Here is a 12,744-nt window from a genome sequence, read left to right as displayed (position 1 = left end):
ATATATATATATATATATATATATATATATATATATATGATAAGGCCTTTTTGTATATAAAATATACGATGAGACTTTCTTTTTCATCGCATAGATTTTGGACCACTCAACATCAATCTAGTGGTGTAGGATTTTCTGGATAAAACTTGACCTCCATGACTCATCCTATTAACAATGAGATCCTTTATAGAAATGAAGAAAAGAGATACATCCCCCATCATGCATTACTGTGTTATTTCTATTCACGCACATCCAAAGAAGAGATGCTGGCAGGCAGGAACAAGGCCGGAAACTGAAATTCCCAATATGTCTGCTATCTTTTCGGGTGAGTGCAATACATAATTTTAAAACCCCTCTTCTGGTTTTGCTTTCCTAATATATTTACCCAACTAAGAATGATCTAGCAATTAATTAACTTCAAAACCGAAGAGTTCTACTTTTGTTGCAGGAGTTGATCTAAGCATTAAGAGTGCATTATGTGCACAGATGTACATGTGAGCTTCTTGAGGCTTATATTTAAAGAAATCATGAGCTTCTATAGTCTTGTAAGAACAAAAAAAAAGACAAAATTTATGGTGAAGTCAAAGAATAAAGGAAACCAAGTCTTATGCCATGTCCATCTACAACCTTGAATATATTTGGCTAAATTATATGTCAAATTATTTAGATTTAATTATTTAGCTGCATGCATATAATTAAACTTATTTTAACTAAGAACCGAAATTCTATGTATAAATTTTTCTGGATTCCTAGTAGCGATTGGACAAAAACACTCAACTGTGGCACAATTAGTTCAAATTCTTGTGTAAATTTTCTAGCATATTTCATGTTCATCGACAAACAAAAAATAATATGTATGGCTTATTTCATGTTGATCGACAAACAAAAAAATATATGTATGGCATAATTCATGTTGATCGACAGACAAAAAAATATATGTATGGCTGGTGATCCTGACCATTTGATCAGTCATTCATTCATGTCCTTCTGGGTGTGTTTGTAAATTATGTGATTTACCATATAATCGTATATGATTTGGTCCTTTGCATATATTTTATTATATGACAAAGTTCTTGTTTGAACATCTTCTCTCTCTATATATACACACATGCATGCATATACATATAGTGCAAGTAGTATGGGTGTTATGTAACTCTTGAAATTTGATAGGAACATGACTGGAATATATTACTTCTGCCTAGCATCGCTTATTCATTCCGGCCTCTAATTTCTGACAAACAAAAAAGATTAACACTTATTGGCTTAGGTACTAACCTGTTTTCGTGACATCCGTGAGAATACATTTTTACATTAAAAACTCTACGGTAAAATATTATGAAGGTAAAAAACCTTCGAACCTTCATGGCAAAAACAATGTGAAGGTTACCTTCACGGTATTTTGCTGTGAAATTTTAAATGTAAAAGAGTGGTATTATAGGTCTCACAAAAATAGGTTGGTCTCACGTGATACCAAGTCTAAACTCTTACTTCCGTTGATTCAAAATTATGTAATAATTGATTGGGAAATTAATTGAAATAACCATTGTTATCGGTTGGTTTCACCTCTTACCCACTTCTTTACAAGGTTTACTAAAAATACCCTATGTCTGCGATTTTTTTTTTGCGGACTTCGGTGAAAAATCTAATTTTTTTTTGCAGACCTGGTGGAAAATCTATTTTTTTGCAGACGTAGGTGAGAAATGTAAATTTTTTAGTAGACCCGGGTGAAAAATGCAATTTTTTTTACAAACAGGGGTAGTAGGTGTAAATTGTCTTTTAGTTGGATCGGCAATTGGGATGCGAGTTTTTCAGACCTATGACTATTTTGGTAAACTTGAAAAGAAAATAGCTAATAAGTAAAACCAATCATGAGAAATAACTATTTTAATAAATTTCCATATTTGATTTGATATATAATCAATAAGAAAAACGACTGAGTTATAATTAAATACTTGGTTTAAAAAACCTTGAATAAGAAGTATAATTTAGAAAATTTGTGGAGTACCATCAATATCATCACTACATGCATTAATAATTATTAATATGTAATTAAATATATTAGTCTATCGCATGTAAGTCAGTTGGCAAAAGAATGGAAAGACTTTACTCAAATATATAACAGGTCTTAGGTTCGATCCAGGCCTTGTTTTGAGTGAGCTAAAAAATGTCCCCTCATATTGTTGTCCTGTAAGACGAGTTACGTGTGGGACCGGTTAGGATTGCTTGTAATCAACTTTTGCCCAAATATGTAATTACATATTTAAGTTCCTACTGAAATTCTTCCCAAGAAAAAGGAAAAGAAAACCTTGTAGTTGTTTGATACCTACCATAATAAAAGGTGGTACCATTGAGATCAACCAAGTAATAATGGTGTTAATGTGAAACTAATAAAGATCTAATTAGCATATAGAGAACAGAGAGGTGAGTTTATTTTACATCATCCGGTAAAAACTGAAATATTCAAACGAATACATGTAATTGTTAGTGCTTACCTTCACAGGATAATGGCAGAGAAGCGGTAGTACACTCAGATCACCCGTCTGCTGATACAGAATCAGGTTTTGCGGGCAAGCATTGACACTGCATGCCATTTGAAGAACCCCATTATTTTTACAAACAATACATACACAAACATATATATATATATATATATACATATATAATTGAATCTAATTAAATAGTAAAACATATTACTTACTCAGCATGTGAGGGTGAAATCATACCAATCCAATCACTCTTGGAAGGAAGAAGTACCCCGCTAACCGTGACCGTGATCATCTGGTCATCTGAAAGCTCTGATGTTGAGCTTACTTGTATTTGAATATAAGGGTTGGGGTTCGGGCAAGCTCCTAGCTTTCTTCTGTTCAGTAGCCGAAAATCGGATATTGCAGTGTAGTTCTGAAACCCATCCATGGAATCCAACAGATTCGTAGGCAATAAAGAAGAATCCGAAGAACATGATGTACGATGCAAGAAAGAAACTAAAGAAAACAAGAAAAATGCAAACCACATGATCGATTGTGGTGGTTTCATAATGAACAAAGAAATCTAACAGGTGGAGAAAAAGTTTATGGGCATTGCAGTCATGTGTTTGCTCATAAATCTAAGTCGCTATATAGTGGCAAAATGTGAACGAGATGCCGTCTACAAGTCTACTTTCCTTTCTTACAGGGTGCTTTACGAAAAAGCAAACTGGCAATCAATACGCAATTAGTTGCTTATTAATACACAATAATTAAACGTTAATTAGTCTTACAATTTATTAAATACTTATTGATAAAATTGTGAGAATATAAAATCCTTCAAATCATTCTTCAAAAGAGTCTTTAAAAAAATAAGGAATATTTCATCGGTTGATATGAGAGTCGGAACAAAAATATTACATAACATTTTAATTAGACGTGTGGTCGTAAGTTGAGACTCATGGTAGAGAGTTTAAATATTTTTCTAGTAATTTCGATTTCGTTAATTAATTTGTAATATTGTATTTCAAAAAGTATATTATTATTTGTGGCCCTTTCCGAAAGAAAGACAAGATTATCTTAGATTAACGGGGTCTACACGTAGAAAAAGAATATGGTAGCCGAATGTCACATATAATTTCATTGTCGTACGTTGTTTATTAGGCTTCTTGTTGATATTACTTATGCTGTCCATGCTTTTGATCCTTTAATTTGTTTATATATTGTCTCTCACTTTCTTTTGCTTCTTTATATATATATATATATATATATATATATATATATATTATTAATGTTGGTATTTTATTCGACGATGGGTTGGATGATGATGATAATACGTATAGGTTACACTGGAAAAGGTGATTTAAAATGAGTTGAGTAGAGTTGGATTGATAATATTTTTTTAAACTATTTTTTTTTTGAGATATTTTAAAAACGTTTCAAAATTAAATGCATTGTTATTTGATTTGATGATTTTGCAACTTGTGATTTGTATTAATTAGAATTCATTATGTAAGAAAATGCATTAATGACACCAAAATGGTTTGTTGAAATTTTCGTTTTTCATCTCTGGTCTTCATTTATTACAACTAGTATGAGAACCGCGCATTGCGCGGTATTGTAAGTAGAAAACATCTTTCATACCAGAAAATAATAACGAAAATAAAATCATTTTAATATATAAAGAAACATATAAGATAAACCAAAATAACCTATGTAGATCGCTATATATGCATATGGTTCAACTTGGTCAGTAGTCGAAGCCTCTTCTTCTATGCTTACTCAATCATTTATCATCCATCTCTATCTTCAATATATTCTAATCCTCGATGAAGCTTTTTATGAAGATTTTCTTGTATACGATGTAGAATAGAATTGCATTAACCATTATAGGCGTTAGAGAGAATCATAATAAACATGGAAAGAAATAATAGAAGTTGGATTTTAGAGAATATGAATATATAAACTTAGTAAAATATTACCTTATCTACTCGGTGGATGGATGGATGTTATTGAACACTTCATGGTAGACAATGTTTTTTTATGAGTGTACGGTGTTCCATTTCTTCATCAGCATTTATTATGGTTAATCCTTCATGCGATGTCATTCGTGAAACAGCCACATATAGTTGTCCATGTGTGAAAACCTATCAAATTGGAATATTATGCAATTATATGTGAATATAAGTACATATTTAAATATGCTAATATAAGAAAACTGATGTATTGTTTCGTTTCAGGAGGTATAGGCCAACACGACTTACAGATTGTCTTTGGATTTTATTAATTGTCATAGCAAAGCATGGGACCAACGGTATTCGATGTTGATTAAGCTTGAATGGTAATTTTGATTCGTTGGGCGACATTATTATTCTTGAAATAGTGACATTTTTTCCTTTATTAGTTCCTGAAATAATGTCACCTCTAACAGACCATGTTCCAAGTAACGTGACAATCAATCGTGTTCCATTGCACAATCCTTCTATTTGATTGATGTTGCATAATAACATAACCGGGGCTCCTACCTTTAGCTGAATCTCTTGATTTGATACGCCATTGAATTGCAAACTGTTTAAGAATTCAGTTGGATAAAGGAGGTCTTCATCATTTGTTTGTACACTTCCTTTGCAAACCGTGTCTGAACTTAGATATGTTTTTCCTTCTCCTGGAAGCATGTCCATGATAAATGTGTTCAATTCTTGGACCATATCATTTTTTGGCGTGAGAATTGCCCTTTCAGTTATATGAAGGACTATTATAGTTTTCCAAGAGAGAAGGATATATCATTTTAACGACTGATTCAATCGGGTTGCCAACTGTTTATAGGAAGATGCCAGCAGGCAACTTTAGCAATTCATTTGTTACATCATCATAGGCAGTGCCATTTCCAATTTGTAACATCCATGAATCAAACACCTTAATATTTATTATATCTGTCGGTGACAAAGTGTTGCATTGCAAACACATATTCTCATTGAGCTCGTATACTTTGAACCAAAGCCACAAATAAGATGAATTTAGTGCAACATTCACAATGTCGGCTCGATTTCCCTTTGGTATTACTGGCAAAATTTTCCAAAAGTCACCACTACAAGCAATTGTGAGTCCACCAAATGGTTTGTCTTTACTATTTTCATAACGACAACTCATTATGTCACGCAAACTTTTATCCACTGCTTCAAAGGAGTGTTTATGTGTCATAGGGGATTTATCCCAAATAATCAATGTCGTTTGTTGAAGTAACTCGGCTATATGTGTGCCGTGACGAATTTAGCAAGTTGACTCTGCAATTAAATCAAATGGGATTCGGAATCTTGAATGAGCCGTTCTTCCATTTGGTAGTAGCAAAGCTGCAATGCCTGAAGTAGCAACCGGTAATACTATCTTTCCTTCTGATCTAGGTCTTGATACGACTGTATTCCAGAGAAAAGTTTTCTCCGTTCCTCCACGACCGTGAATGAAAATCAAGTCTCCTCGATCTTTGTACATTGATGCAAGAATGGCATCATAAGCTCTTCTCTAGCAAGTATTGAGACTGGAAAATGAGATGTCATGAGTAACCTTCAAATCCTTGGTATAATAGTCAAGTTCTTCGTTGACCAATCTGTTACGAAATTCTCGTAACAGTTCGTTATTTGGGAGTGGCATTCCATCTATGTCTTTTAAACTTTTTCCCATTTTCAACACGATTGCCTCGATCTCGAACAATGTGTGAGCTTCAATTTGATCATCCGTTAGTTGCATGCCATGTGCTTTGTATTTTTTACGTTGTAGTGTTGCTATATCTTCGGACAATGATATGTAATTTCTTTTCCAAATATTTGGTATATTTGAGACTTGGCAATTTGCAAGAATTTTGACAAATAAATGTTGCAACTCGTGACCAATTGCCTAATTTGCTGTCTTTGTTAAGCAATCAACCCATTCATTATCATCATCATCATCTAACAATCCAAGAGCATAGCAAGCTCCCTTGAAAAAAGGATATGTTTTGCCATTCATTGTTCGAATGTGTTCGTACGAAGTGCATCCTTTTACAAAGTTTAAAAGCATGCGCGTTTGACGGATGAATGAAATATATTCTGCCAATTGATATGCCCGTTTTACATCTTTTCCATATTTCATCTCTTGCACTCCAGACCTAGTGTTTTGGGAATGTTGAGTAACTAAGTTCTCTGGCATTGAGATTTCTTTTGTTGGTTTCGAGCCATTCTGTGAACTTTGTTCTACTTACTCCAGGTTTGACCACTACCAACTTCGGGTTATCATTTTTGTTAAAAACAACCAGTTGTTCATCTGGAAGATGGAAAGGTAACCGCTCCACTGCTGGATATCTGAAATGAATATCGTATTGGAAAATACGTCAACATGCTTCAGCAGCCGAAATGCATCTGCAATCTAAATATGTCTTTATTTCATCATGGTCATCATCCGGGTTTGTTGAATAAACTGTAGCAGTAGCTCTATCAGAACCCTTATGTATGTACTTGAATAGGTACTTCACGACTCTCGAATGATTACAAAGCTCAACATTGATATGAGCATCGAATTTAAAAATCAGATCTCTGCTATAAGGTACATCATATCGATTGTCCAACTTATGTGTTTTCATCTCCACAAAAGCTACTGTATCTCTTCTTCTGTATATTGGAAATCCATCTTGATCAATTATTGTGTGCGAGACAATTTTTTTTGGGAAAATACTTAGAGCATTTGCTCTGTAACATACACGGGGATGATGGATAGAGATCTCCGCATGGACCATGAATCATGAATTTGGTTACTACGTTAAACCCATCTGGATCGATAATTTGATTTGGAATCTCGGTTATGATGATCCTGTCAATATGATCTATTGATGGGTTTTTCCATGACGACTCCAAGAAAAGTAATATGTGCGCATGAGGAAAACCTCTCTTTTGAAACTCAATGCTATATAAACATGGGTAAAAAAAAAGACATGGTTGTTTGTTATGCATGATGAAAAAAATACATGCAAATGTGAAAGTTAATTGCATGTTTGACAAAACGACAACTTGTAGTAAACAGTTGATACTTACATGCAATTACCGTTCCGAATGGTTTTCTTGTTTTTAAGTCCGCCATCAACTGTTTGAGCTTTATTTCGAAAACCCTGCTTACAATGTCAACCTGATTTGGATCATCTTCACTGGAGCATTTCATTTATCTCTGACCATTTGGGGTTGCAAGTAAATGTCAGAAAAATATCCGGGTACCCAGCCCACTTACATATTGCCATGGCATCTTGGTAATTTTGAACTCTGTACCTTGGACTACCGGTATGTGATGAGGGTAGTATTATTGACTTTCCGATTTTTTTTCCATATGTGTCACCACGATTTATGGCATCCATCAACCCAGAAAATAAATATGTTCGTAATTGATCTTGATTATTACGAACTCACTGAAATCTTCCTTCTTCAATCGTCATAAAGCATCGACAATATATTGTTGAAGAAGCCTACCTGCATGAAGAAGAGTATGGCCCTCGTTTGATCGTTGTTGCAAACGAAAACAATAGTATTGTCGCATTGTTACAAATTGTCTCTTTGAAGAAGATCCGTCCATGTTTTGGAGTAATATATTTTGCCTGAACCCATCTTCACAGTAAGGATGTATTAACGGGTATGTCATCGACATAAAAAACGAATAGAGATCAGTAATCCGTTGAAGTCCAGTTGTATGATGTTCAACAATAACATCACACTCGAAATTGTTTTCGCTCAGGTCACCAACAATCAAGGCTGCAACTTCATTATCATTTAGATTGTACTGTCGGCCATCCGTTGTGCGACTGTTTATGATCTCTAATCGAAAAAAAATATTCGGTTCACACATATATCTGTCCCTTGCCATGCGAAATGAATGTACTAACACGTTGTGTTCTTCTAACATTGTAGACAGATCCTGTGTAATTTGAAGATCAAGGCCGTCAACTCCAAATTGCCTTCTCATTGCTTCAATATTGTTATTTGTCTCATTTTCAGTGTCATAGATATATAGTTGCACAAATTAAGGTTTCTTCCCAATTTCTGGTAACAAAGAACCAATCATATGAAAATTTTGGCCACTAACCCTGTAGATGTAGGGACCTTTCGCACAATTAATCTTGGAATCCACACGACATCCGAGCGAAGTGAATGCGAACATTGAATTGTAAGTTCTTATATCTTTTCGGAAATTGACGCCTTTTTTCCCAGATTCTAAGGAAAGAAGGTAATCAAGTGTCTGTGGTGTTGCGGGAAGCAATGGTAGTTTGACACTTCCCTCCGAGCAACAACTCATAAACTTTGGATTAGATGTTTTTCTCTCCTTTCGAGATCTTTCTTCGTACCACATGATGGCACCACATTGTCCACAAGTGTTGTAATAACCGGATCCTGGTTATTACCCAAGGTATTTAATACGTGATTATAAGATTAAATGATTGCATGATAGCATGATAAACTGATATGTTTAATACATGCCGGTATTAGAATTTGTGAATTAATTGGATATATATATATATATATATTTTTTTTGTGTAAGTATATATATATATATATGATTATTATATGCATGGATGTATGTATGTGTATGCATGTTCATGCATGAGGTGGAAGGGGGGGAAGGAAGACGGTTTAAGCCGACCTTCCATATTTGGAAGGTATAAAAGGGGCTTCACCTCCTCMTTTACTTTTCCTGCTATTTTGAGAAAATTGAGAGGTTTTAAGAAGTGTTGTCCGGTTTTCTAAAAGTGTTGATTTCAAGCCGATTTGCAAGTGTCAAGTTTCAAAAGGATTGATTTCAAGCATTTTGGTTTCAAAAACTTTATAATGTGAGTGGTTTCTAAACCTTTTTGTATAAAGATTTTACTGGTTTTGCATGCTTCGTATTGTTATCCTTTATAAAGAAACCTTGATTATAGTGTCTAAGTGTTTATCCGGATAAAGAGTGACAGGATTAATGTAAGCCGGATAAACCTTGAGCGGTTCATTGTCCGGATTGTTTTTAAACCGGATAAGCCTTAAGCGGCTTATTGACCGGACTAGTTTAAACCGGACAAGCCATGAGCGGTTTTGTTATCCGGAGTTAGTAAACCGGTTGAGTGTTGAGCGGTTTATAATTGGTAGTATTACTTAAAATTTTATACTGAGAAGTAGGAATACGACCACATGGGGATTGGTTTATTTTTAAACCGGACAAGTCTTGAACGGATTGTTGTCCGGATTTGATATTCGTTCAAATATGAATTTGTTCCAAGTATAAACCGTTCAAAGAGTATGTGGTATGCTGACCGGACAAAGTGGATTTTATTCCAAGTATTTAAACCGGACAATTGTTGACCGGACTTGTTGACCTGATTTGTTGACCGGATTTGAGATGATGTCATGTTTTTAGAAAGAAATTACTATTTTATCATAAAAATGAAGTTTTGATATAAATGTTTTCAAACTGATAACAATTCCAATGACTGCGATCTATTCGGAATTATTTTATAAAGTTTTGATGAAGTGATAAGGGTGGCATATCAAGGAGAAGTGTCCAATTGATGAAGTGATAAGGGTGGCATATCAAGGAGAGGTGTCCATTTGATATAAGGGTGGCATATCAAGGAGAGGTGTCCATTTGATATAAGGGTGGCATATCAAGAAGAGGTGTACATTTGTTATAAGGGTGGCATTGTCTGTGTGTGGTATTATATAACTCTTTCTATTATATCCCTTAAGACTATCGTGGTCTGGAATCTTTATTTCTTTGTGATTTAAAAATTCAGGATCAAGGTTCTTATTGGAAATCATAGTCTGAATGTTATAGAGAAGGAAACGTCAGGTTTGATCTGAATCTTTGTTTAAACCTCGTTTAATAAAGAAAAGGTTTAAAATGATATTAAATGGAACCCGATTGGTTTAAAGGTATGGAATTTGTATAGCTGCGTGGTTAGCTTGAATGTGGAAGATAATTTGTTATTACCTTCTTGTGTACTCATATATTGTTATGTATATATGAATAGTTGTTTTATAAAGRTTTTGGTGATCCTTCACCCTGCAATTACATGATTGGTATAACTCACTAGACTCTTCAGTCTAACCCTCGTTTTTATGATTTTAAAATGCGTATTGCAGGAGGTGTAGAAGGTAAAGGAAAGGAAAAGATTTAATGCTTTTCTTATATGCTTTTCGGATGAGGAATTGCTTTTGATGATTAGTTTTGTTGTTTAGTGCAAGATTGTATTTTGAATTTTTGGACCTTGTATTTGGTCATGATAGTATTCTTGTACTAAGGGACCCAGATGTATATGAATATGTATTTCTTTGGTGTGAAATATGTGTTACATGCAATCTGTGGGTTGGAGCGTTACAAGTGTGATTCGGTTTACCAAAATTCCAAGGAGTTGCAGAATTTTCTGATAAGATTAAACATGTTAATTTTTTTTTTATTAAGATATACATAAATAATTATAAATGTATTATATTGAATTAGCTTTGGTAATTAATATAATTACATTCAATTTGTAGATGAAAAATAAAAAAAGATAACCAACCAATCTTGAGTTTTGAATTAGTTTGTCTTTTCCTATAGTAAATTTTTTAGGAAAATTGAAATATCAATATTGTAATAATAAGAACTAACACTTTAGGACATAAAGGTTCAACAATTGTGGTGATGACGACTTTTTCATCAAATTTTATAATAAAACTAAATTTTAATCTTCATGCAATTGTTTAGCATCAATTTTAAGTTATTTAATGCAAAACCCACATTTCGAGGATAGATTAAATAAATAAAGGGAATGTTGATGGTTGGTAATTAGAATAATTATGTATTGAAAGATAAAAACCAACAGTTACCCTTTATTTATGAATTTAGGAAAAATTGATTGCTGTGATTTTATTTTATAAATATTAAACTTAAAAATGTTATTCACAAAGTTAACAGACATACCTTCGTGGATAACAGTATTTCGGCTTGATTCCATGATAGTCGAAGTTTGAATACTTCTTTGTGCATCCACCTCCATTGCCCAAATTGCTAGATTGGAAAACAAATCAAAATCATGAACCTCATAAGTTTCAATCTATTTGAATAAGAAATTAAGCGATTATAAAAAAAAGATAAATATAAAAAACTAATTATCATTATAATTTTTATCGTATGTGTGTGTATATATATCTATACGTATGTGTGTGTGTGTGTGTTATAGTAAAAAAATTTAATCACAAAATAGATCAAAATTCAAAAAATTATAAATTTCAACACATTTAAATAAGAAAGTAATTTATTATAAGAAGAAATAAATAAATAAAGTGACCAGTTAGATAATATAAATATATATGTGTGTGTGTGTCTGCAAGTTTAAAATGTAAAAAAAGACTGACATTTTCAATACCTTCTAAATTCCAAAACCTTGGAATTTGATCGATGAATGTCTTAACACATTGAACTTTTAATTGTGTCTTCTCTGGATTTGGAAGTAATAACTGATTAATAATTTCAATTTTTCTACGAAGTCTAGCACATTGACATATAACCTTTTGAACTACATGTAACTGAGAGGTGGGTAAAGGTAGCAATCTTTTTTCTCTGAGTTTATGGCGCCTCTCAAAACGTGCAAGACGTGAAACAAGTAAACGAACTTCACCGACCTCTTCGATGTTTTCCATTCAACTTATTTTTCCTCTACCCTACAAACAAATAATGCACACATAATTTTCATATATTTTAAATGAGACCCCAAGTTTAACATGACATTATATTTGGTTAAGGAAAAGAGTAATAAGTAGTTATTTTCGATAAGTAAGAAAATCATGTAATTAGATAACTTAAATGACTGATAGTCTAGTAATTTTTGTAAGATGGAATATTTTGTATAACAATTTTTAAAAAATAGATAGTTTAGTTAACTATCTAAAACTTAATAACCAAATTAGAAATGAAATAGAAATGTGTTTTATTTGTTATGTATTGTCAAAAATTAATTAAATAAATGTATGAATCAAACATTAAAAATTTAAAATATTTATCGGATGCATGTTTAGCTATGAATTAATCCCCGATTTTATAATCTACGTATATCATTTTACATCCTCAATAATATCTAATTTATAAATTAATATCTTTTAACAAAATTGAAATAAATAAATATATGAACCATATCAAAGTTTAATAATATAAAGTATTTTGTTGTTTTAAATAACCAAAAAACCATGTGAAAAAAAAGTAGTTGTTGGAGAAAGAAAAAATATAAATTGATTAGTTATTTCATTTTAACTATAAGAAA

At 32.6% G+C, this 12,744-nt stretch overlaps 2 protein-coding genes and 1 long non-coding RNA gene across 3 annotated transcripts in view; 1 reads left to right on the top strand and 2 right to left on the bottom strand.

Moving 5' to 3' along the window:
* The window catches only part of LOC112519563 (probable inactive purple acid phosphatase 27), a 9,094-nt gene extending 6,029 nt beyond the window's left edge, over positions 1 to 3,065 (bottom strand). Inside the window, exons 1-2 of the mRNA XM_025127762.1 lie at positions 2,699 to 3,065; positions 2,493 to 2,580 (exon numbers count right to left, since the gene is read on the bottom strand). Coding sequence (XP_024983530.1) covers positions 2,493 to 2,580; positions 2,699 to 3,033 — 423 coding nt within the window. The 5' untranslated portion in view covers positions 3,034 to 3,065. The remainder of the gene's footprint in view (positions 1 to 2,492; positions 2,581 to 2,698) is intronic.
* On the top strand, positions 147 to 4,947 carry LOC112519564. Its single transcript, XR_003069932.1, has 2 exons — positions 147 to 325; positions 4,703 to 4,947. It is a non-coding gene; the product is annotated as an uncharacterized LOC112519564 (long non-coding RNA).
* A 785-nt stretch (positions 4,948 to 5,732) lies between these two features.
* LOC112520001 lies at positions 5,733 to 8,339 on the bottom strand. Its single transcript, XM_025128306.1, has 3 exons — positions 8,074 to 8,339; positions 6,697 to 6,796; positions 5,733 to 5,981 (listed from the first exon to the last, which is right to left on the bottom strand). Exons 1-3 carry the CDS (start codon positions 8,337 to 8,339, stop codon positions 5,733 to 5,735), a joined length of 615 nt encoding a protein of 204 aa, XP_024984074.1.
* Positions 8,340 to 12,744: the final 4,405 nt, after the last annotated feature.

The sequence above is a fragment of the Cynara cardunculus genome (assembly GCF_001531365.2).
Source record: "Cynara cardunculus var. scolymus isolate 2C chromosome LG 10, CcrdV1, whole genome shotgun sequence".
Taxonomy (NCBI): Eukaryota; Viridiplantae; Streptophyta; class Magnoliopsida; order Asterales; family Asteraceae; genus Cynara; species Cynara cardunculus.
The sequence above is the reverse complement of the archived record's forward strand: the minus strand, read 5'-3'. Positions and strand labels throughout refer to the sequence as shown.